The 26448-nt window shown below is 39.3% G+C and overlaps 1 protein-coding gene and 1 pseudogene across 1 annotated transcript in view; one reads left to right on the top strand and one right to left on the bottom strand.

The window, feature by feature from the left end:
- Positions 1 to 25871, bottom strand: part of Xkr9 (XK related 9) — a 35641-nt gene extending 9770 nt beyond the window's left edge. The window contains exon 1 of the mRNA XM_012947730.2: positions 25575 to 25871. Within this exon, the coding sequence (XP_012803184.2) occupies positions 25575 to 25846 (272 nt within the window). The 5' untranslated portion in view covers positions 25847 to 25871. The remainder of the gene's footprint in view (positions 1 to 25574) is intronic.
- On the top strand, positions 15547 to 17259 carry LOC101593765 (annotated as a pseudogene).
- Positions 25872 to 26448: the final 577 nt, after the last annotated feature.

Below are 26448 nucleotides of genomic sequence, written 5' to 3'. Positions count from 1 at the left end.
AGAGGCAGAGAGAGGAAGAGAGAAAGAGAGAGTGGGTACACCAGGGCCTCCAGCCACTGCAGACAAACTCCAGATGCATGTGCTTCCTTGTGCATCTGGCTTACATGGATACTGGGGAATCAAACCTGGGTCCTTGGGCTTCCCAGGAAAGCACCTTAATTGCTAAGCCATCTCTTCAGCCCACTTAGCACCTATTGGTCAACCTCTCTACCATTACATATTCTTTTACATGTCTATTTGTACAAAATTTAATAGATTCAATTTAAATATTGAAAGCAGCAATCTATAACAAACTTGCTCTGGTGCATGTTTTATAACTATATTGTGGTAGTTGCATTGAGAGTCAGATTTCATTAGCTTGTGAAGTACATGTATTTTTAATTTTTGTTTATTTTTATTTATTTACTTGAGAGCAATAGAGAGAGAAAGAGGCAGAGAGAACGGGCGTGTCAGAGCTTCCAGCCACTGCAAATGAACTCCAGATGCATGTGCCCTCTTGTGCATCTGGCTAACATAGGGCTTGGGGAATCAAGCCTTGAACCAGGGTCCTTATGCTTCACAGGGAAGCACTTAACCACTAAGCTGTCTCTGAAGCCCTTGTGATGTATATTTGATGTGTTGGTTGCATAAGGAGGTCTATGCATGCATGATCACATTTCATCTTTACAAAAATTTTAAAATACCTGGGTCTCCTCTCACCGATGAGAACACTAAGGCTGAAAAAGGTGAAATAATTCACTGAAACTTATACCAAAAGTAGGGTCCAAGACCAGATCTTATGATTTCTAGTCTTCACCAGTACTCTCCAAAAGACAAACTGATTTTTCTGTTCCTGCAATTATCTTAACTGCAACACACACACACACACTGCCTTATGAGGACACAAAGGGTGAAGAGGGGAATTTCCTTTTAATCTAATTTGTCAAATAATTACTCAGTTCCTCAAGGAGCTAGTCTCTTCAAACATTATCATACTAGAAAATTTATTAAACTTTAAAGGCACTTAAAACACTCCTGCTCATTTTCTTCTCCTAGAAGAACTTTTTTTTGTTGTTTATTTTAGTTTATTTGAGAGTGACAAACAGAGAAAGAAAGAAGCAGATAGAGAGAGAGAGAGAGAATAGGCGTGCCAGGGCCTTCAACTGCTGCAAACGAACTCCAGACACATGTTCCCCCTTGTGCATCTGGCTAACGTGGCTCCTGGGGAATGGAGCCTTGAACCGGGGTCCTTAGGCTTCATAGGCAAGCATTTAACAGCTAAGCCATCTCTCCAGGCCTAGAAGAACTTTTAAACAAATATCAGCTATCATCACAGATAAAATTAATAACGAAAAATTTGATGCTTATTTAGAAGAAACCTGAGGCTAGTAGCAAGGCAACCAAAGCTCTATCCCAAGGCCTACCAGAAATCCTTAGCTACCCTCAGCTTCCTTACGCATAAAATAAGATAGGTATGTAAAACCATGGGAAATTTCATATCTTGTAAAAGTTCCTGCCTAGTTCTAAGATCTCATACATCCGGATCCTAAACACCTCATACCACTTTGTGGTGCAACCCTCCTAGGTTAAGCAGTAAAATCCTCACCTGTAGTATTTCTCTAGCCTCATAATTGGTCGTTCAGATTCTACTTCTGTTCCCCATATAACCCATTCTCTATACAAATGAATCTCCTGATGATTCCATCACTTAGAATAAAACCCCAAATCCTTAGCATATCTTGAAAGTCTCCATGGCCTGTCTCTCACACATGCTGCCACCACATGCTTTCCATCTTACTTCTCCCCAAATTCCAGTGTGCCCCTTGCTGTTTCTCCCAATGTGAAAGCCTATCTCTTCACTGCTCAACCCAGGTGAAACTTTGCTATAACCATGATATTTTACAAGATGTCTCATAATAGTCAGGTCTCTACTCACTTCATGGCATTCCTTTAACTTAATATTTTTCTTCACAATATTGACCATATGATAGTTCATTTAAGTTAACTGCCCTTGCCTTCAAACAACTTAAAAGTGCCTACTAAAAAGATACACTTTGTTTTATTCATTGCTACACACTAAGCAGAAGGAACTGTACTTGGCACATAGGAGGTGCTCAGAACATGACTGAAAATAAGAAAAAAAAAAAAACTCATGACACAAAGGTTGCAAATCCAAAAAGAATAAAAATAAAAAAATTGCAAATGGAAATATGTTTTCACCATAACAGTTTTTTTAATGCCATGATCTATTATATTCAGTATGGGTTAGGTGCCAGAGTAGGGAAATTGCCTACAATAATGGAAATTACATGGTAACTATCCTCAATGTCCTTATGCCCTAATGGGAATATCAAACCTATACACTACTAGTTGCAATGCAGGGCAGAAGAAATAAGCACTGTGAAAATAAGGCATGGAAGAACAATTAATTCTGTGTTAGGATTTATTGTCAAGGGGCAGTGGTGTTTGAGCCTGTTCTGAGTATCTAGCAAAAGAGAGAATATTTAGTTCCTTCCATGAAGTGGCTTATAAACCAGTGGGATGGATACTATTGAAGAACCTATGAATTTCATAACTATTAGCAGGTCCATGTTCAGAGCATAATTAGTATAGGCAGCAAGGTCTGGGAGAGGAAGCAGAGAACACTTAGTTAAGAGTACAAACTCAGCCAGCCCCAGAGGCATGTGCAGATAGACCTAGCTACCTGGAAGGCTGAAGCAGGAGCCCAGTAGTTTAAGAACAGACTGGGCAATGCAGATCACATCTCAATCAGTCAATCAATAAGTAAATAATAATGCCAGAATGTCTTGCTTCTAACCTGGACTGCACACTTTTCAGCTTCATCTCTCTCTACGCATCAGTTTACTCGTCCGGAAAATGCACCTAATCACCCTTCTTGCCCTCAGGGGGGCTGGTTGTTGGAGTAAATGAGTAATTATGCATAAAATTGTTGGTGTTTCAAAGTTCAACTTTTAAGGTTTAAAAGGGCTTAAAGTTGAACTTTTAACTCCATACATGCCTTACTAGCATGGTGCTTGTTCCCAGCAACAGATATTCTTCATTAATCTTGTGTGTTAATTTCTATACATCCTGTTCTGTTTTCTTTAAGCTGACATATCAGCTTCCTGCCTATCCAGGCAGCACTCTGCTAAATCCACACAACAATATCATCAAAACTCCTTCCCCTGACCTTTCTTTAGATCAGATAAGCCCACTCATCTCTTCAATGCTAAAACTCCTTTGATAATTAGTTTTCAGAAACAATCTTCAGATGTGCTCTCTTTAAGTTCTATAGTTGCCTACTACTTGAACTTTGTACCTATAACCTTGACAGTAAACAGATGTACTTTCCCTATTTACAGCTAAACATCCCTTTCAGCTGTGTGAGTATCCAGTCAGAGTTCACCCTGTGAGGTCACTCAACTCCATGCTCTCTTTGCCTGAGATCATGTTTCTGTGACACCATCTGTATAGAATTCTTACCTGTGTCATGTTAAGTGCTTTGTAAGTATCTCTTAAAATAAAATGGGGAGAAGAGCTAGAGAGATTGCTCAGTCAGTAGAGCACTTTCCTTGTAAGCATGAGAATCTGGGCTTAGACCTTAAGCATCCACATAAATGCTGAGTAGTTGTGACAGCCTGCCTGTAATCCCAGTGATTGGGAGGCAGAGACAGGGGAACCCCAAGGACAAGTTAGCTAGGTAGACTAGTTGGAAGAATGGGCAAGCCCTGAGTTCAAGTGAGAGGCCTTGCAAGATAGAAAGTGACTGAGGAGAGTGATTTACATCAACCTCTGGCCCCCACATGCATGCACACACATATACATTGATACACATGCAAGCATATATGCACATCACACACACACATATACATGTAAAAGAAAACAGATGGGGGCTGGAGAGATGGCTTAGCGGTTAAGCGCTTGCCTGTGAAGCCTAAGGACCCCGGTTTGAGGCTCGGTTCCCCAGGTCCCACGTTAGCCAGATGCACAAGGGGGCGCACGTGTCTGGAGTTCGTTTGCAGTGCTGGAAGCCCTGGCGCGCCCATTCTCTCTCTCTCCCTCTGTCTTTCTCTCTATGTCTGTCGCTCTCAAATAAATAAATAAAAAATGAACAAAAAAAAATTAAGAAAACAGATGGAGCTATTGACAAATGCACACATTCACATTTCTAGTAACATCATGGAGGAATTTTTCCCAATACTATTACAATTCATGGCAAATTTATATAAAATTCTATTTATCTGGGGTGAATTTCATGGGAAGTGAGGGTATGAATATGAGTTCCTAATTGATAGAATATTGTTTCAGTTTTGTGGGAACAATGGTTAAAAAAAAGAGAGAAAGAAAGAAACACAAGGTGCTTGGTTAACATAATATATCTCACATATTCTTTTGAAATTAAAAAAAGATCTTTTATTCTAATAATGAATATACTGTTATGAGGCAAACCTTCCTAATGATAAGTTCTCAACAACAAAAATAAAGACCTACAAAAATGCAGACAGCCAAGCAAAAAGAGGAAGAAACTGAAGGGTACTCAACCCTCAAAAGAAGGCACTTAGGGCTTGGAGAGATGGCTTAGCAGTTAAGGCACTTGCTTGCAAAGCCAAAGGATCCAGGTCCGATTCCCCAGGACCCACATAAGCCAGATGCACAAGGTGGCATGTACATTGGCAATGGCGTGCCCATTTATTCTCTCTCTCTCTCTCTCTCTCTCTCTCTCTCTCTCTCTCTCTCTCTCTCTGTTTGCAGTGGCTGGAGGCCCTAGCGTGCCCACTCTCTCTCCCTCCCTCCCTCTCTATCTGCCTCTTTCTGTCCCTCTCAAAAAAATAAACAAAAATAACAAAAAAAAAATTTAAATAAATAAAGCAAATCACACTGCATGAGTCATACATCTATCTGTTTGTCCTCTGAAGGGTTTCCACAATCCAGTTGGCACAAAGTAGAGGTGGCTGAAGCAGTAGTTATAATCTTAACTGGACAAAAAGTCAGAATATTTTGATTTGAGCCTACCAGAGTACCTAGTAATGCAGGGGAATTTGGAAATGAGGGAGCCACAGAGTGGAGAATCCCGAAATCTACATAGACTTTCCTCAAGTCCTTGGCTGTCCTTGTGCTGTACATTCATGGAGTGAGACAAGAAACAGAAAAAAAAACAGCTGGAAGAAACTTCTGCCGAGAACACAGCACATCTGCCAATTGAAGTTTAGAATGTGAGTCTCACCAACTTGAAAGAGCTCGAGTCTCTCTGAAATTCCCCTAAAACACACAAAGTGCTATGGCATAGTAGAGTAAAAATCATATTTTAAAATAAATGATTTTTATCGTAGGATGAAGGCCAAAACCAAAATAGACTTTCCCCTTCAAAACTGTGGTGGTTGGGAATGTCCCCACAGCCTCAGGTGTTTGAAACTACGTTTCCTATTTAGCCCTCAGTCGATGGAGCTTTTAGCAGGCAGAGCTCTATGGGAGGAGGTGGAACTGGAGGAGGATCTTAAGTCAAGCCCTAAGGTGTACTTAAGGTCAGCCTGGGCTTCAACCTCTCTTTCCTTCTGCTATGGATGCTTGATGAAATGAGCCAGCTTCTTCCGACCACCATGCTGAAGCTTCCCCTGGGAACGGTAAGCATGAGATAAACTATTTCCTCCTATAAGCTGCTCTGGTTAGGTGTTTGTTCCAGCAACAATAACGTAATTACAACAAAAGCCCAACCAAGCTTCTACAAAATGTCAAGTCAAAGCCGGGCATTGTTGGTGCACACTTTTGATTCCAGCACTTGGGAAGCAGAGGTAAAAGGATCATCAGGAGTGCCAGGCCACCCTGAGACTACATAGTGAATTCCAGGTCTGCCTGGGCTACAGTGAGACCCTACCTCAAAAAAAAAAAAAAAAAAAAAGTTAATTTGGCAATAATTTGACTATCCGCATCAGAGGAAAGCAACAACCAATGTCTGTCTGTGAGGTGTCAGTCAGTCACTTACCTGGTTACAATCACAGCACAATGAAAAAGGTTACTTAACTTACAGTAAAAGAAAATGTGATTCATAACAAAGAGGAAAACAGTTAGTAGGAACATAACACAGTAAAACAGAATTCAGATGTTAAATTTAGCAAGTAAAAACTTTAAAACAATCAAAATAACCATGAGCAAGGCATGAGGTCCCATCACTCCCTGAAGAGTTATTGACAGTTAATGGTTGCTAGGGGAACGGGAGACATCTTCTTTGGTGGTATAACCACTGATAGATTGCATGTGCTCTGGTTAAAAAAAAAAAAAATCCCCAACCTAACTCATGCAGGCAACGCCAAGTAAACTCAGTGCATCTCACAAACATACAAGGAAAAAAAGCACTGCAGACAATATCTCCCACTTCCCCAGCAACCATTAACTGCCAGCAACTCCTCAGGGACGGATGGGGGCCTCATGTCCTCCTCCATCTTCCGTGACAGAGTGTTGATGGGCCCAACTCTGTGCAGGCTTTGTGCGGATAATGACAACTGCTGTGAGGTCATGAATGCCGCAGTCACGTCATGACTAGAAGACAGCGTTCTAGAGCGCCCCTCCCATCCTCTGGCTCTTACGTTCTTTCTTACCCTTCTTCTGCCATGTTCCCTGAGCCTGGCGGGAGTGAGATAGATGTCACATTCAGTGGTAAACCATCTGCAGTGCTTTGAAGAGTCCCGTCAAGTCCTCAGAGACTATAAAAATAAGCTCCTCTAACCAAAGGAGAGAGCAGCACTAACTTATGGGCATAAATATAAATGAACATGAAAATCCTAAAACAAAAAAAGCATATAAAATCAAAATTAATTGGAGATTGGCTTAGTAATTAAAGGCACTTGTTTGAAAAGCTGGTCCTGGTTTTATTTCCCAGTTAAAAAAAAAAAAAAAAAGCCAGATGCGTGAAGTGGTGTATGCATATGGAGTTGTTTACAGTAGCAAGAGGACCTAATGTGTCCAATCATATTCATTCATATTCTCTTTCTCTCTCCCCCTCCATGTCTTTCCCTCTCAACTTTCTCCCTGCCTGCAAATTAATAAATAAAAACATTTTTCAAAATTAATTGGATAGTGTAATAAACTGGCCAAAAATAAATGACTAATGAGCTTAAAAAAGACAGGTACTATAGATTGAATATCTGTGTTTCCCCACATCCATATACTGACACTTGGTCTCCCTCGTAGTGGTTTTACATGGGCAGGAGAGCTTTCAGGAGAACTACATGAGTGGGATTATGCCCACGGGCGAGGTCCCATAGAGCAGCTTGCTTTTTCATTCACTGGGCAACTAGAAGTATCACCTCAGAACCGTTGCCCTTGAATTTCCAGCCTCTAGAACTATGAGAAATAAACTTCTGTTATTTAAAAGCCTCCCTGTCTTTGAATCTTAAAAAAGAGAGGCTAATTGAGATGAGGAGGGGATATGATGCAGAATGGAGTTTCAAAGGGGAAAATGGGAGGGAGGGTATTACCATGGGATATTTTTTATAATCATGGAAGTTGTTAATAAAAATTTGAAAGAAAATATGAGCCTCACCAAACTAAGACAACAGGTGACTATAAACCATTAAACTAAAGCACAGAGAAAAAAATGGTGGAAATATGAACTGAGCTTCAGTAAAGTATACATAATTAAAGTCCCAGAAGAAAAGGAAAGAGAATAGAACATGAAAAAATATTTGATAAAATATTGGGTTTTTTTAAATTATTTTCCTCATTTCATCAAGAACAACACCTTACAGATACAAAAAGTTCAATGAATGCAGACAAACAGTACAGATAAAGCCATGTAGAGGCAAGTCATTCTGAAGTTGCTGAAAGTTAAGTATACTGAGAAAAAAAAAATCTTTAGAACAGAGTACAAAACATATTCTTCACAGTGAAGCAATGAAAATGTTGGGTGATTTCTCATCAGAAATAACATAAGCCAGAAGAACACCAATGGCTACACTAAATGGAAATAGATTTAGCTTCAAATTTTACAAAAAGCAATCCAACTTTATGTGACTAGCCAAATTTTCTTTAAACATAAACACACAGAAGGTTTACAAGGAAATCACACAGAAAAAGCTGAAACAACTGTACTAATATCCCAGACAAGAAGAATGAAAAATATTTAAAAACACAGGAGGGTATGTCATAACGATATAGGAACCAATTCATTATAAGACCTAACACTCCAGAATCCATATGCATCAATGTACACCTTATAATGCATGGCATGGTTTGCAAGAGTAATGAACCCACCTAATAAGTAATTCATATGGATAATCCTTATCTTCCTCTGTCTATTCTTTAAAGAAATAAATTAAAAATTTAGCAAATTTCATTTTCAATACTTAGCCTAAAAAAATCTTTGCCTTTTTAAAAAACGGTTCTAATTTTTGCTTATATCTCACTATTTGTCTCAGTAGTCTGTGACTTCTTGGGATAAGGTAATACAAACAGAAAGAAAAGAAAGATATATTTTAAAAGGCAGGCTCTTTGTTTAACTACATGGTATCCTTCACTAATAGTCAACCTAATTCAATGTTTTCTTTTCTCTTTTTTACTTCACTTAATTGTTTATATAGGCAAAACACTGCCATGATTAAAAAGCAAAAGCTCATATGGTGAAAACTGCCCATCCCATTCCTATGATCCAAGTACTCAGCTTTCAACCTCCACCACGGTAATTCACTGTCGTTAGTTGCATGTGCAACTTCTAGAGTTTCTTTGTATTTACACAAGCAAATATAAACATATATCCTTTTTCAACACTTAGTTTTTGTTACAGATTATAGCATACCACACCTGCTATCTGTTTACACTTGAAAATACAACTTGAAATTTTTTAGTGGTGGTAATTTTTACATTCTTTGTAATAACTCTGCAGTTTGCTACTGCACCGTCATGCCATGAACTCTATCAACAGAAATTAAACTATGTTCAATATATAGTACTATAACAAACAATGCTATAATCCAATACTTCTGTACATGTAATTTTACAGGTATACAAGTATAATAAATTCTGAGAATGTATTACAAAGTTATTTATAATGATATAATAAGAATGTCTTATAAATTCACAGTACAGATATTTCTGTGTCTAAAAGTATATAGTGTACTTGCAATATGGCCAGTTCACCCTCTGCAGAGATTGTAGTCTAATAAAGAAAGCATGAGAATTCTTATTTTCCCATTCTTTATAAATATAGTGCATTATCACTGGGATTTTTGCCAACTGATCAGAAGTAATGCCTTAGTGTAGTTTTACATGGCATTTTTATTGTAAATGAGGTCTATTATTTTATTTATACAATGCAAGACCTGTTTGTATTTCCTTTTGTGTGAACTATCCTCATTCTCCCCTACTATTCCACTGAGCAGATGGTCTTTACTTTCTGACTTCCAGAAGTTCTTAAATTATTTATTAAATCCTGTGTTACTGTGGATCAAATCCAGGGTTTTCTACGTGCCAGGTAAACTATGTAACAACATCCTTAGCCTACAAGTTCTTGAAACATGACAGAACCCTGTCTTGTTATAAAATGAAAATATGCCAGGAGTGGTGGTGCATGCCTTTAATCCCAGCACTGGGGAGGCAAAGGTAGGAGGATCGCCAAGAGTTCAAGGCCACCCTGAGACTCCATAGTAAATTCCAGGTCAGCCTGGGCTAGAGTGAGACTCTACCTCAAAAAAATAAAATAAAATAAAAATGGTTTTCCCTGTTAATGTTTTCTTCTTTGGCTTTGCTTTTGCTTGTTTGTAGGTGCTTTGCATGGACTTTACTTAGATGAAATTGATTTTTAAATTTTAATTTTTCTCATATATTTTCGTTGTCCAGGCACTGTGTGACAAGTGAACATTTTAACACCAGTATTCACTTCACATTGAGCACATCCACCACGTGCCCTTACTTCCCCTTTCTTGCCCTGCCACCTCCTCCTTGATCTCTTCGCTGCCCTAGACAGTTTTCTTCTACTTTCTTGTCACAGACACATACATGACTTTATGTATCTATATACAATATAGGAATCACAAATGAGAGAAAACACGTAATATTTCTTTTTCTGAGATGAGCTTCATATGATTAGGCCTAGTTGCATCCATTTTCCTGCAAGTGGCAAGACTTCAGTTGTCATTTGTGGTTGACAACAATTGTGAATGTGTACCAGTCCTCTATCCATGCCTCTGTTGTTAGACACTTATGCTGGTTGCATAACGCAGCTCTTGTAAACAGTGCACCAGTAAGGACTGATGCTCAAGTAACTTGGTGATATGCTGCTTGCAGTCCTATGGATAAATGCTGGTTCCTATGATAGATCAAACCTGGTCCTTAGGCTTTGCAGGCAAGTGCCTTAACCATTAAGCTATCTCTCCAGCCTCAACTATATCAGCGGTTAAGGAGCTTGCCTGCAAACCATAATAACCCAGGTTCAGTTTCCCAAGACCCATATAAAGCCAGATGCACAAAATGACACATGCATCTGGAGTTCATATGCACTGGCTGGAGGCCCTGGTGACCCATTCTCTCCCTCTCTCTCTCTCTCTATCTCTGTCTCCTTACAAACAAATAAATAAAAATTTTAAAAACTAAAAAAGCATAATTAATACAGCCAAGATAGAAATAGAATTAAATAAATTTACAAATGGCAGGGAGAAGTAATGACAAAAAGAATAAAGAATAAGAGATTGAATAAAATAGTAACAAATATGATGCATATTAATCCAAATACATCAGTAATCACTTTTTTTATTATTTGAGAGAAAGAAAGAGGCAGAGAAAGAGAGAGAGAATGGGCACAGCAGGGCTCCAGCTACTGCAAACAAACTCTAGATGCACACACCACCTTGTATATCTGGATTACGTGGGTCCTAGGGAATCAAATATGGGTCCTTAAGCTTTGCAGGCAAGCAGCTAAACCCCTACGCAATCTATCTGTCCCCCAGATATGTCAATAGTCACTTCAAGATTTTTTTATTATTTATTTATTTGAAAGAAAGAATGGGTGTGCCAGGGCCAGTAGCCACTGCAAATGAATTCCAGATTCATATACCTTATGTAATATGTGGTCTTAACTGCTAAGCCATCTCTCCAGCCCAGTCATCAATTTAAACATCAGTGACCAAACCATAGCAGTTAGGAGATAAAGACTGTCAGAGTGCATTAAAAACAAGGACCAAAACATATATGTGTTGACTAAAAGAAATACACTTTACACATCTATTAACATATCATGTTTATAATGGGGGACACAAACTGCTCTCTGATTGGACTTGAGGCCTGCTCTATGGAAGGGAATTCCCACCAGTACTGAAAACCAAGTCAAAAGCCTGTGGCTGGGGAGGTCATGAGCCCTAGGGGGCAAACTACTACTGTTATATAGCTTAAATGCATCATACCCACACAATTATCCTCTAAATACTTAGGTTGTGCCCATATATTAAAGCTGCTTTTTTCCAATCGTGGGGACACTGCGCAGACTCAAAACTCATCATAGTGCTGAGAGAAGTGGGTAGTGGACCACCAAGTGAGACATCTCTATCACACCCTCCAAGGCTCAGAGAGCATTGCAGAAAGGTGAAAAGGAAAGGACTTCTTATAATGCTGTCATCCAGACACAAAGTGGCTTTGATATTCATGACCCAACATTTGCTGATACCACCTACATAGGATCTACATAATAGGAGGGAAAAAACCAATAACTTCAAAATAAAAGAAAGACTAATTGAAAATAAGGGATTCAGTGGAAGGAGTATTTGGGAGGGGTGAGAGGAGATTGTGATCATTGTATATTGTCCATAAAATTAAATAAGTAAATAAATATAAAAACACACCAAAGGGCTGGAGAGATGGCTTAATGGTTAACACTTGCCAGTGAAGCCTAAGGACTCCTGTTCAACTCTCCAGGTCCCACAAAAGCAAGATGCATGGTGACACATGCGCACAAAAGGGCGCCCACATCTGGAGTTCAATTGCAGAAGCTGGAGGCCCTGATGAGCCAATTCTGTCTCCCTCCACCCCCCCCCCATCCCCACCAACCCCTCTTGCATAAAAAAAAGGCCAGTCTGTTAGGCTTGCCTCAAAAATAATGTCATGTCCTTAAGGAAATTCAAATTCAAACCGAAAAATACTAAAACACATCTTTTAGAATGGCCAGATTCCAGACCACTGACAACACCAAAACGGATGGGAATGTGAAACACAAGGAAACCTCAGACATTGCTGGTGGGAAAGTAAAATGATGCAGCCGCTTTAGGAAATATGTTGGCAGTTTCTTACAAAAGTAAGCATACTCATAGCATACAATCCAATCATTTTACTTCTATATTTACCCCAATGATTGAGTTTCCACAAAAATCATAAATGAGGATATTTTCAAAAGCATTGTTCATAATTGCCAAAACTTGGAAATATGGGCTGAGGACATGGCTCAGTGGCGCAAGTGCTTTCCCTACAAGCATAAAGACCTGAGTTCACATCCCCAATGCACATGAATGCCAGACACTACAGAATATACTTGTAATCCCAGAGTAGGGTAAGCAAGACATGGGATCCTTGGGGTTTGCTAGCTAGCTAATGAAGCCAAATCTGTGAGTTCCAGATTCAGTGAGATCTTGTCTCAAAAATAAGGTAGAGGGCTGAAGAGATGGCTTAATGGTCACGGCATTTGCCTTTGATCCCTAAGGAACCAGGTTTGATTCCCCAGATCCCACGTAAGCCAGATGCACACAGTAGCACATGCATCTGGAGTTCATTTGCAGTGGCTAGAGACCCTGGTGTGCCCATTCTCTCTCTCTCTCTCTAATAAAAAATAAAAATAAAATAAGGTGGAAAACAATAGCAGAAGACACTCAGCATCCCAGTCTCCATACTCATGCACACACATTTCACACTCACACATATATAAGCACAAACACACATGCCCGCACACTTCACCCACATAAACATACAAAAATAAATAAACATAAATAACCAAAAGCTTAGAGACAACAAAGATGTCCTTCAATAGGTAAAGAGGAAAGTAAACTATAGTACCACCTGACAGAATAATTCAGCACCAAAAAGAAATGAGCTCCTGAGCCATAAAAGATACAGAGCTTTACAGGCACATTACTGAAGAAGCTGATTTGAAAAGGCATCAGGTGGTAGATTCCAACTATGCGACATTCATAGAAAGGCAAACTAAGGAGACAGTAGAGAAATCAGGGTTGATGAAGGTGATTAAGGAGGGGAAGGGAGAATTAATATGTAGAGCTCAGAAGATTTTTAAGACAATGACACTATTTTATATGATGCTGTACAGGCAAGTAAAGTACATACATACATACATGTGTATCTCATAAAATGTATAACACAGAACAAGGACACTAATGTCAATCATGGGTATGGGGTGATGATATGTAAGAGACATGCCAATCAGTAGTAAAGAGTGCTTGGTGGCAAGGCCCTATGTGTGGGTACTATGGAGAATGGAATTTCAAAGGGGAAAGTGCGGGGGGGAAGGCAGGGTATTACCATGGGATATTTTTTATAATCATGGAAAATGTTAATAAAAATTGTGAAAATAAAATAAAAAGAAAAGAAAATTTAAAAAAGAAAGAAATGTATATACAAGTACAAGGGCTCAGGAGAGAATAAATCTTATAGAACAGATAATGATGACATAAGAAAGAACTGAATACTATTAACTCAGTTAACCAGCAAGCTGTCAAGATGAAGAAGGGAGAAAATAGTACCTAATTTTCAATAAATAATCCTAAGTATAAATGATCTTAACATTCCAACCAGGAAAAAAAAAAAAAAAAGAGCAAAGTGGCTAGGAGTCTTTAACAAAAGACCCAACTGGTTGCTGTCTGCAAAGATGAGCCTGCCTCACTAGCAAGGATATACACAGGCTTAAAATGAAAGATTTTATAACCAAGCAGACTCTGAAAGCAGCCAAGAGTGTCTATACTCATATCTCATACTACAGACTTCAGCTCAAAATTAGTCCCTGATGAACACAGAAACAAAAATTCTCAATAGAATACTTGAAAACTGAATCCATGAATACACTGAAAAGATCATACACCATGGTTGTATTCCAGGAATAAAAGGAAGGCTCAACGTACACAAATTAATACATGTCATACAACTCACAAAGAGATTTAAGAAAAGAAATCACATGACCAGTTTTGTAGATTCAGAAAAAGGCCTTTGGCACAGTTCAACCTTTCTGTATGAAATACCAGAACAAAGCAAAGAAGGATAATAAAGAGTCCCCATAATAAAGACTACCTGTCATGTTTATAATGCCCAACATTACGCTAAAATAGTAAAGACTGAAAAAGTTTCCTCTAAAATGAGGAACAAGGCAAGAAAAAGAAATAAAAGTGATCCAAACAGGAAAGAAGAAGGCATATTAACCCTACTTGCAGATATTATAGTTCTGCAGATAAAAGATCCCGAAGACTCCAGAAAACTCTTAGTTCTGATAACTAGTTGCAGCAAAATAGCTGAAGAATATCCAAAAATAAACACTCAAAAAAATTAACTTTTTTAAACAAAGTATTTCTTTTTTTATTTATTTGAAAGCAGAGAGACAAAAAAGAGAGACGGAGCAAATGGATGAGCCAGGGCCTTCAGCAGCTGCAAACAAACTCCAGATTCATGTGTCACTTTGTGCATCTGGCTTTATGTGTGTACTGGGAAATCAAGCCTGGGTTGTTAGGCTTTGCAGGAAAGTGCCTTCACTGCTGAGCCTTCTCTCCAGCCCAACTTTACTATAGACCAATAATAAACATGCTAAGAAAGAAATCATGAAAATAATTCTATTCACAATAGCTTCAAAAATATTAGTAAACCTAACCAACGAGGTGAAATACCTCTATAAGACACGGAGAAAAGAAGTGAAAGGAGACCGTAGAAGATAGGAAAACCTCCCGTGCTCATAGATATGCAGAATTAATATTGTGAAAAATGGCCATATTACCAAATGTGATCTACAAATCCAAGGCAATCTCCATCAAAATTCCAATGACGGGCTGGAGAGATGGCTTAGCGGTTAAGCGCTTGCCTGTGAAGCCTACGGACACCGGACCCCGGTTCGAGGCTCGGTTCCCCAGGTCCCACGTTAGCCAGATGCACAAGGGGGAGCACTCGTCTGGAGTTCGTTTGCAGAGGCTGGAAGCCCTGGCGCGCCCATTCTCTCTCTCTCCCTCCCTCTATCTGTCTTTCTCTCTGTGTCTGTCGCTCTCAAATAAATAAATAAATAAATTAAAAAAAAAAAGATTCCAATGACATACTTCACAGAATACAAACTAATCCTCAACCTCATATGGAAGCACAAAGACCCTTGATAGCCAAAGAAATCCTGAGCAGAAAGAGCAATTCTGGGGGTGCTGCACAACTTTTCAAAGCATTCCTGAGTGACAGCAACAAAAAGAGTGTTGGTACTGGTACAGGAACAGTGACGCTGGCGGGGAGGGAAGGAGGAGGAGGGGAGCCGCGCTCGTTGCCGGGCGCGCCGTGCGCTCTGTCCCTCACTCGCCGCCGACAGCCAGTCTCGCCGCGTGCGCCTTTGCCGACGCCCCCGCAGAAATGCTTCCACTGCCTACAGTCTACGACAAATGAGACCAGTGTCCCGGGCACTGGCTCCTCATCTCACTCGGGCTTATGCCAAAGATGTAAAATTTGGTGCAGAAGCCCGAGCCTTAATGCTTCAAGGTGTAGACCTTTCAGCCGAAGCTGTAGCCGTTATAATGGGGCCAAAGGGAGGAACAGTAATTATTGAACAGAGTTGGGGAAGTCCTAAAGTAACAAAAGATGGTGTGACTGTTGCAAAGGCAGTTGACTTAAAGGATAAGTATAAAAATATTGGAGCTAAACTGGTTCAGGATGTTGCCAATAACACGGATGAAGAGGCTGGGGATGGACCACCGCTGCTACAGTACTGGCACGCTCAGTTGCCAAGGAAGGTTGTGAGAAGATCAGCAAAGGCGCTGATACAGTGGAAATCAGGAGAGGTGTAATGTTGCCTGTTGATGCTGTCATTGCTGAACTTAAGAAGCAGTCTAAACCTGTGACAACACCTGAGGAAATTGCTCAGGTTGCTACAATTTCTGCTAACAGAGACAAAGAAATTGGAACCATCATTTCTGATGCAATGAAAAAGGTTGGAAGAAAGGGTGTCATCACAGTGAAGGATGGGAAAACACTGAGTGATGAATTAGAAATTATTGAAGGCATGAAGTTTGATAGAGGCTATATTTTACCATACTTTATTAACACATCAAGAGGTCAAAAATGTGAATTCCAGGATGCCTATGTTCTGTTAAGTGAAAAGAAAATTTCTAGTGTCCAGTCCATTGTACCTGCTCTTGAAATTGCAAATGCTCACTCGTAAACCCTTAGTCATAATTGCTGAAGATGTCGATGGTGAAGTTCTAAGTACACTGGTCTTAAATAGGCTAAAAGTTGGTCTTTAGTTTGTAGCAGTCAAAGCTCCAGGTTTTGGTGACAATAGAAAGAACCAGCTTAAGGATATGGCTATTGCTACTGGTGGTGTGGTGTTTGGAGAAGAGGGAGTGACCCTAAATCTTCAAGATGGTCAGCCTCATGACTTAGGGAAAGTCGGAGAGGTCATTGTCACCAAGAATAATGCCATGCTTTTGAAAGGAAAAGGTTAGAAAACTCAAATTGAAAAACATATTCAAGAAATAACAGAGCAGTTAGATACCACAACTAGTGAATATGAAAAGGAGAAACTGAATGAGCGACTGGCAAAGCTTTCAGATGGACTTGCTGTGCTGAAGTTTGGTGGAACAAGTGATGTGTAGATAAATGAGAAGAAAGAGTTACAGACGCCCTCAATGCTTTGAGAGCAGTTGTAGAAGAAGGCATTGTTCTAGGGGGCGGCTGTGCTCTCCTCCACTGCATTCCAGCCTTGGACTCTTTAAAGCCTGTTAATGAAGATCAAAAAATTGGTATAGACATTATTAGAAAATCACTCAAAATCCCTGCAATGACAATTGCTAAGAATGCAGGTGTTGAAGGATCTTTGGTAGTTGAGAAAATGTAAAGTTCCTCAGAAGTTGGTTATGATGCTATGCTTGGAGAATTTGTGAACATGGTGGAGAAGGGAATCGTCGATCCAACAAAAGTTGTAAGCACTGCTTTAATGGATGCTGCTGGGGTGGCCTCCCTGCTAAGTACAGCAGAAGTTGTAATCACAGGAATTCCCAAGGAAGAGAAGGAACCTGGAACGGGCGCAATGGGAGGAATGGTGGTGGTATGGGAGGGGGCACGTTCTAAGTCCTAGAATAGTGCTTGCCATTCGTAATGAACTGTGACAGGAAGCTCAATCAGGATTCCTCATCAATAACTTCAGAGAAGTCAGTTGAAGAAAATGACTGAAGAAAAGGCTGGCTGATGTTTAAGCAAATCACTATAACCATCAGTTACTGGTTTCAGTTGACAATATATACTGGTTTACTGCTGTCATTTGTCCATGCCTACAGATAATTTATTTTGTATTTTTAATAAAAAGACATTTGTACATTCCTGATACTGGGTGCAAGAGCCATGTACCAATGTACTGCTTTCAACTTAAATCAATGAGGCATTTCTACTACAGTTCTGTTCAAGTCAGGATTTCAGTGCTTGCCATTGCCAGATAAGTTCAGAAGCAGCCTTTCTGTGGAGAGTAAGAATAATTGTACAAAGTAGACAAGTATCCAATTATGTGACAACCAACCTTTGTGTAATAAAAATCTGTTTAAAGTTAAAAAAAAAATAAAAGACAACTGACACTAAGACCACTGCAATAGGCTAGAAGACCAGAATAAACCCACATGGTGACAGCCAGCTGATTCTTGACCAAGGCACATGCATTGAAGAAAAGAGCTGTTTCAACAAAGGTGCTGAGAAAACTGATCATGTGTGTGTAGAGTGCTGAAACTAACTCTTAAACTCGCACTCTTTTTGAAAATCAATTGAAAAAAAATCAATCAAAAGCATTAATGTCATACCTGAAACTTTGAGCTACTATAGGAAAACAGGGGAAACGCTTCAAGACACAGGCATTGGCAAGGACTTTCTGCAAAGGACTTCAAATAGCGCAGGAGATAATAACAATAATTGACAACTCAGGTTTCAGCAAAATAAAAAGTTTCTGTGAAGCAAACAAATTACCAGGGAGAAGATCAAGCCAGCGGAATGGGAGAAAATCTTTGCCAGCTCTGCATCTGAGAAGGGGTAATGTTTAGAACCTATAAAGACCTCAAATAAATAACAAAACAGGACTGGAGAGATGGCTTAGTGGTTAAGAGCTTACCTGTGAAGCCTAAGGACCCCAGTTCGAGGCTCGATTCCCCAGAACCCATGTTAGCCAGATGCACAAGGGGGCACACACATCTGGAGTTTGTTTGCAGTGGCTGGAAGCCCTGGCGCGCCATTTCTCTCTCTCTCTCTCTGTGTCACTCTCAAATAAATAAAAATGAACAAAAAAAATAACAAAACAATAAACCATCTAATCAATAAATGAGCAAATGTATTAACCAGATACCTTTCAAAAGAAGTATAAATGGCCAACAAGTATTTAAAAATATGCTCAACGTCCTTAGGAATCAGTGAAATACAACTCAAAACTCATTGAAACTCCATTTGATTGCCATCAGAATGGCTATCCTCAAGAAAAAAAGAAATTAGTTTGGTGAGACTACAGGGAAAAAATGAACGCTTATTGACTTATGGAGAGAATGGAAATCATTGCAGCCACTATGTAGATCAGTGTGGAGGTTCCTCAAGAATTGCATAAGTGAATTTACCATACGATCCAGCTATGCCATTCCTAAGCAATACCAGAAGAAAGCTATGTCAGCATACCACAGAGTTACTAAACAACCATGTTTATTGAAGCATTTATCCACATAGCCCAGTTACAGGACCAGCCCGTGTCCATCAACAGATGAATTGATAAAGAAAACTTGGTATATAGACACAATGGAGTTTTATGCCACCAAAAAGAATGAAATTATGCCATTTCTGGAAAAATAAATGAAACTGTAAATAGATCATGATGTAAATAAGTATCAACCAGACTCTTTATATGTGGCATGAAAGCAGAAGTGGGACTACTAGCAGGGAGGAAAGAAACTGTGAGGATAGGAAGACAAAAGATGATACAAAGGGCAGGCTGGTGAGATGGCTTAGTGGTTAATGTGCTTGCCTGTGAAGCCTAAGGACCTAGGTTCAAGTCCCCAGAACCCATGTAAGGCAGATGTACATGGTGGCAAATGCATCTGGAGTTCATTGGCAGTTGCTAGAGGCCCTGGTGTGCCCAATCATTCTCTCTCTCTCTAATAAATAAGTAAATAAAATGTTTTTAAAAAGATGTAGAAAGGGAAAAAAGAAACACAAATTCCACATTTTCTCTCCTGTGTGTAATATAGATATATATAAACTCATAAAACAAAACTATATGGGGAAAAAGAAGGGAAGAGAGGGAAAGGAATGCGGGAGTGGAATAGCATAGTAGGGGCAAATAGAAGCAAAGTATAATGATATACATGCATGAAAACGTTATACTAACATCCACTACTTTGTATGCTGATGAAAACATAATACACTAAAAACTCTGGACTGAAGAAATGGCTCAGCAGTTGAGGATTGAGATGTTTGCCTGCAAAGCCTAATGACCCAGGTTTGATTCCCCAGTACCCATGTAAAGCCAGACGCACAGTGGCACATGCATCTGTAGTTCATTTGCAGCACTGGAGGCCCTGTTGCATCCATTCTCATTCATTCTCTCTCTCTCTCTCTTCCTTTATTTCTCTCTCTCATTCCTCTCTGCCTGCAAATAACTAAATAAATAAATAACAAATTCTCCCCAAAAGTAGTTCTTGTTCTTCTTTATCTATTACAACACTATAACTCTCATGATTGGTCATCTAGGCTATTCACTCAATCTTATTTTCAACACGTCTATTCACTTATCAATATAAACTTTTACCCCATTCCTTTCCATCTATTTGAGAATGGATCCAAAGCTGACTATTTTGACTTTCCTAAGACTTTATTTTTCATTGTACATTTTGTTCCCCTTAAATAAAGTAAGGCATTCTATTTAACTACAACCCTGTATTAATGCAGCTAGAAAATTCTGGCAGAGCAGCAATGCCTCAAGTAAACACCAAGAGTAAAGAGCCAGTAACCTTTGTGCTATTTTTACACAGAGGACCTTTGCACATTTGTCTACTCACATACAGATTGTCCATGTTTGGATTAAACAATAACAATGTTAGTGATCAAAAGTAAAACTTTAATAGTTACTCTTAAAAATTCAAACATAAAAGGCAAATATATGAATATACTTACAAATCTCTATAGTGACATAATTTCACTATTATTAAGCACTATAAGAAAAGGCAAGAATTGCTTGAATATTTTAACTAATGGCCATGAATTTGTTTCTTGTAATAGGATAGAATCAAAAATTAATTTCTCCCTTCCAAGTGCTAACCAGGCCCCGACCTTACTTAGTTTCTGAGATCAGATACATTCAGGGTGGCATGGCCACAGACAAAAATCAATTTCTATCTAGACCAGTTATTAAAGTGTCTCTAATTCAAAATTAACTATCAAAGAAACAGCATCTTCTTTTCATAGGCATCTCAATTTTTTTCTTTACTTTTAATTTTAAATACATTTTTTATTATGTTTGAGGTAGAATCTCACTCTAGCCCAGGCAAACTGTAATTTACTCTGTAGTCTCTGTTGGCCTTGAACTCATGGTTATCCTTCTGTCTCTGCCTACCAAGCGCTGGGATTAAAGGCTTGTGCCACTATATCTGGCACATTGCTTTTAACATATATTAATATACATTGTTTTTAACACAATAAATTTCCCTTAGCTAAATATGAAAGTGTCATGAAATTAGATAAAGAGAATCAGAATTTTAGATGTGAAATTTCTTACTTATAAAATATTGTTTTAAGGGCTGGAGAGATGGCTTAGCGGTTAAGCGCTTGCCTGTGAAGCCTAAGGACCCCGGTTCGAGGCTCGGTTCCCCAGGTCCCACGTTAGCCAGATGCACAAGGGGGCGCACGCGTCTGGAGTTCGTTTGCAGTGGCTGGAGGCCCTGGCGCGCCCATTCTCTCTCTCTCTCCCTCTATCTGTCTTTCTCTCTGTGTCTGTCGCTCTCAAATAAATAAGTAAATAAATTTAAAAAAAAAATATTGTTTTAAGACAGGTATGGTATGCATGCCCATAATCCCAGCATTCAGGAGGCAGAGCCAACAAGATCAACACATGATTTAAGTCAGCCTGGTCCACATAGTGAGTTCTAAGCCAGCTTGACTAGAGAGAGAAACTACCTCAAAATCAATTAATTAGTTAATTAATTAAAACAAGATTTAACAAACTTTATTTTTGAAACGGGGTCTCAACATGTATCCCAGATAGGACTTGAACATGCCATGAACCCCTAGATAGCCTTCATTTGCAAACTTCAGCCACCAAGTGCACAAATTACTGGTGTGCATGACTGTGCCTGGCCAATGACATGATTTTTAACATGTATTTTAGAACTATGTATAATGCTGAACCACATGGCTACTATAAATTATTTAAGGCCAGCCTGAGACTACATAGTGAAATCCAGGTCAGCCTGGGCTACTACCAGACCCTACCTGGAAAAAACAAAACAGAAAAAAAAAAATGTCCTCTAAGGGTTAGGGAGATAGCAAAGTGATCAAAGATGCTACTTTCATGTCTGCTGACCTGGGTTCAATTCCCCAGCACCTACATAAAGCCAAATTCAGAAAGTAACATTGACAAGAGGCCTGGCATGCCCATGCCCATTCTGGTTTTTTTTTTTTACTTTCAAGGTAGGGTTTCACTGTAGTCCAGGCTGACGTGCTACCACACCCAACTCATGCCAATTCTGTTTTTTTTTAAACAAATATTTATTTATTGTTATTTTTTAAAAAATTATTTATTTATTTATTTGAGAGCGACAGACAGAGAGAAAGGGGCAGATAGAGAGGAGAGAGAATGGGTGTGCCAGGGCCTCCAGCCACTGTAAACAAACTCCAGATGCCTGCGCCCCCTTGTGCACCTGGCTAACGTGGGTCCTGGGGAATGGAGCCTCGAACCAGGGTCCTTAGGCTTCACAGGCAAGTGCTTAACCACTAAGCCATCTCTCCAGCCCTATTTATTTTTATTTTATATTTTTTCTCAACTTTTATTAACATTTTCCATGATTATAAAAAAATCCCATGGTAATACCCTCTCTCTCCCTCCCCCCAATTCCATTCTCCATCACATCCCCTACCCATCTCAATCATTATACTTACATATATACAATACCAACCTATTGAGTACCCTCCTCCCTTCCTTTCTTTTCCTGTAATATCTCCTTTTTAACTTACTGGCCTCTGCTACTGAGTTTTTTCCTTCTCACACAGAAGCCCAATCATCTGTAGCTAGGATCCACATAAGAGGGAGAACATGTGGCGCTTGGTTTTCTGGGCCTGGGTTACCTCACTTAGTGTAATCCTTTCCAGATCCATCCATTTTTCTGCAAATTTTGTAACTTCATTTTTCTTTACCGCTGAGTAGAACTCCATTGTGTAAATGTGCCACATCTTCATTATCCACTCATCAGTTGGGGGACATCTAGTCATGCCCATTCTTTTTATTTTATTTTTTATTTTTTTAAATTTTTTATTTATTTATTTGAGAGTGACAGACACGGAGAGAAAGAATGGGCACGCCAGGGCTTCCAACCTCTGCAAACGAACTCCAGACGCATGCGCCCCCTTGTGCATCTGTCATGCCCATTCTTATATGCTCTTATTCATTCATTCATTCTCTCTCTCTCTCTTTCAAAAATAAATGAAAATATTTTTAGAAACTTTTTAGGGCTGGAGAGATTGTTTAGCAGTTAAGGCACTTGCCTGCAAAGCCTAAAGATCCAGGTTCAATTCTCTGGGTCTCACGTAAGCCAGATGGGCATGGTGGCACATGCATCTGGAGTTCATTTGCAGTGGCTAGAGACCGTGGTGTACCCATTCTCACTCACTCTCTTTCTTTCCCAAATAAATTAATGAATTAATAAAAAATGAGTATTGTATACATGTAAGTAAAAGAAAAGATTAATGGGAGTGGAAAGGCCTAAAAGAGGTCAGAGGAAGAGATTGAGTAAGGGAAAGGTGGGGGTAGGGCTAATCAAAATCTAAGAGGGTATGAATAAGTCATGGAAACCTACTATTTTGGACAACAGTGGTGGTTTGATTCAGGTGTCTCCCATAAACTTAAGTGTTCTGAATGCTAGTTTCCCAGCTGATATAGATTTGGGAATTAATGCCTCCTGGAGGCAGTGTATTGTTAGGGGCAGACCTATGGGTGTTATAGCCAATTTCCCCATGCCAATGTTTGGCATACTTTCCTGTTGCTTTTTTCCACCTTATGTGGGCCAGGAGGTGATGTCTACCCTCTGCTCATGCCATCATTTCCCCTGCCATCATGGAGCTTCCCCTTGTGTCTGTAAGCCAAAATAAACCTTTTTTTCCCACAAGCTGCTCTTGGTCAGGTGATTTCTGCAAGCAATGTGAACCTGACTGCAACAACCACAGAACACCCAGAAGCCATAGATTGTCAGTAGAAAAATTTAAGTACCAGGGATGGGATACCTTCTAGTGAGTTGTTAGCCAGGGTAGTCCCAGATGCCCCCCAAACATTACAGGCCATTGCTAAGGCTCTTGATTTTCCACCAGGAATAGATGATAAGACCCCATTGCTGAAGACCAACATACTTGGGCTGCAAGATCACAAGGAAATCCTGCTGGAGCTCAAGTAACAACCTCCTCCATGTAGACCAGTTGACAGAAAGCTGGGAAAACCTATATTGCATGCAGTTCAATGGGAGAGAGAAATCACAAGTGGTGATACTCAACAATGGACACTGAAAGCCTTCTATTTGGCCAACCAGTTCAAATGAGCCAACAGGTGCAATAGTGGCATGTCTGTTATGGAGGAAACTAACTGCCCTCTAATTTTACTGAAGGCCCATGGAAGGGAATACATGCCTGATACTGAAAACCTACAACAGGAGTAGTCATAAGCCCTAGGGGTGTAATGTCTGCTGGTGTCTGGCTAAATGTATACTGTGCTCACCAAACTGCCTGGTAAGCACTTCTCTTAGTGTTCATACCCATATATTAATGCTACTCTCACTTTTGGTTAGAGAAGCTTCTCTTTTCAGATGGTGATGACCTTGGGATGACTCAGAAGACACCATGGTGCTGAGAAGAAGTGACAGAGGAGTGCTCAGCACTGAAATATCTCTATCACACCTTCCAATACTCAAGGTCCATTGCAGAAGAGGTGGTGGAAAGAACGTAAGAGCCAAAGGAAGGGTAGGACTCCTTACAACGTGCTCCACCAGACACAAAATGGACTGGATATCCATGACCTCACAGTGTCTGACACTACCTACACAAGACTATCATAATAGGAGGAAAACATGATGACATCAAAATAAAAGAGAAACTGAGAGTAGGAAGGGGTATGATGGAAAGTGGAGTTGCAAAGGGGAAAGTTGGGGGGAGGGAATTACCATGGGTAATTGTCTATACTTATAAAAGTAGTCAATAAAAAAAATAAATTTAAAAAATCTTTTTTTTAAATGATTACTCTACCAGAGTAGCTAACAATCTGCTTCACTGTAATATCAGACTTGGAGTATACACAGAAGACAGGCATGAGTGAAGATCAGAAAAACTAACTTAATTAAACAAATTGAAACACTCTTCATAGTATGGTACAGTAGCTCAAACTTAATCCAGTACTCTGGAGACTGAGAGAAGTGGGTTGTGAGAGCAAGAACAGTCTGGTCTACATAATAAGTCTCTATTACACAAAGAAAAGGGAAGAAAGGAAATGGGAGGGAGGGAGAGGATAAGTGGAGGAGAGGGGAGGCTCTATTAACAAATCCAAGGGGCTGAAGAGATGGCTTAGCAGTTAAGGCACTTGCCTGAGAATCTTAAAGACCCAGGTTCAATCCCACAGAGGCCACATTAGCCAGACGCACAAGGTAGTACATTCATCTGGAGTTCATTTGCAGTGGATGGAGGCCCTGGCATGCCCATTCTTTCTATCTGCCTCTTTCTCTCTCACACTCTCTCTCAAGTAAATAAATAAAATATAAAAATAAATCCAAGAAAACTCTGAGATACAGCAATGGCTCATAAAAACTGAATGACGGCTGGAGAGATGATTTAGCAATTAAGGCGCTTGCCTGCAAAGCCAAAGGATCTAGGTTTGATTCCCCATGATCTACATAAATCAGATGCATAAGGTGGCACATGCATCTGGAGTTTGTTTGCAGAGGCCAGAGACGCTGGCACAGCCATTCTCTCCCTCCACAACCACCTCTCTATCTGTCTCTTTTCTCTCTCAAATAAAATCAATCAATAAATACTCTTTTAGACCTGAGAGTGAGGAGAAAGTAAAAAATTGTCCCACTTACAGGTAGAAGACTTTTGCATGATTGACTATACAGATACAAAAATGTAGATTCTGTTGAGATAAAATAACAATGTTAGTGACTAAAGCATATACTCACCTGATAAAAACTCCTCCTTGCAAACAATGAAGTAAAAGAAAGCTATATTGACTTTCTTGGCCTGCTTTCTGTAAATCAGCCTTGAACCAAGAATAACTAAAACACTGCACTACAAGTGTTCCAGAAAGCATAAAGCTTGATGTTAACACTCCAAAAACATATTGTCCCTCATGGAAAAACTTAACAGATACATATATGTCCACAACTAAATCAAGTATATAAATTATAATGCCAAGAATTGACATCATAAAATTGCATTTAGTATACTTCATTATGGATGACTATAGCACTTGGCTATATACTCTGCTCTCACACACAAGAAGACAACAAAATAAAACTGTGAGAATGAATGTTAGTACATCTTTTGGTATAGCACTCAATTTTAATTTTTATTCCCTGGATCTGGGGCTATAGCTCAAAGGAGTATGCTCTCTCAACATGCATAAAGCGCTGGGCTCAATCCTCAGTACTTCCAAAAAAAATAGTGATAAATAAATAAATAACAACTATGAAATTCTAACACTAAAATCTAAATTAGGTCCAATGCTATGAGAAGGTCTTGCTCAATCTTCTCCTTCATAATCATCTTCATTATGGATGATAATACCTAAAACAAAACAAAAATATGTTTCTAAAATTCTGAAGTATAAAGTCTAGTCCATGATTTCACCAAAAGTCTATTTTTCCCAAACATAATATACTAATACTAAACATACTTCTTATATTTGAAAATGTTAAGTCTCACAAAAATTACTATTTTTCAACTTCCTCTGAAACTAAAACAGTTACCCCTTAAAAATATCTCCTACTCCCAGAGATATTTCTCATAGTACCATTTGTACTCTGAGGAAATTAAAAGCAGCCTAGATATTAC

This window comes from Jaculus jaculus, chromosome 2 (assembly GCF_020740685.1).
Source record: "Jaculus jaculus isolate mJacJac1 chromosome 2, mJacJac1.mat.Y.cur, whole genome shotgun sequence".
Lineage (NCBI taxonomy): Eukaryota > Metazoa > Chordata > Mammalia > Rodentia > Dipodidae > Jaculus > Jaculus jaculus.
The sequence above is the reverse complement of the archived record's forward strand: the minus strand, read 5'-3'. Positions and strand labels throughout refer to the sequence as shown.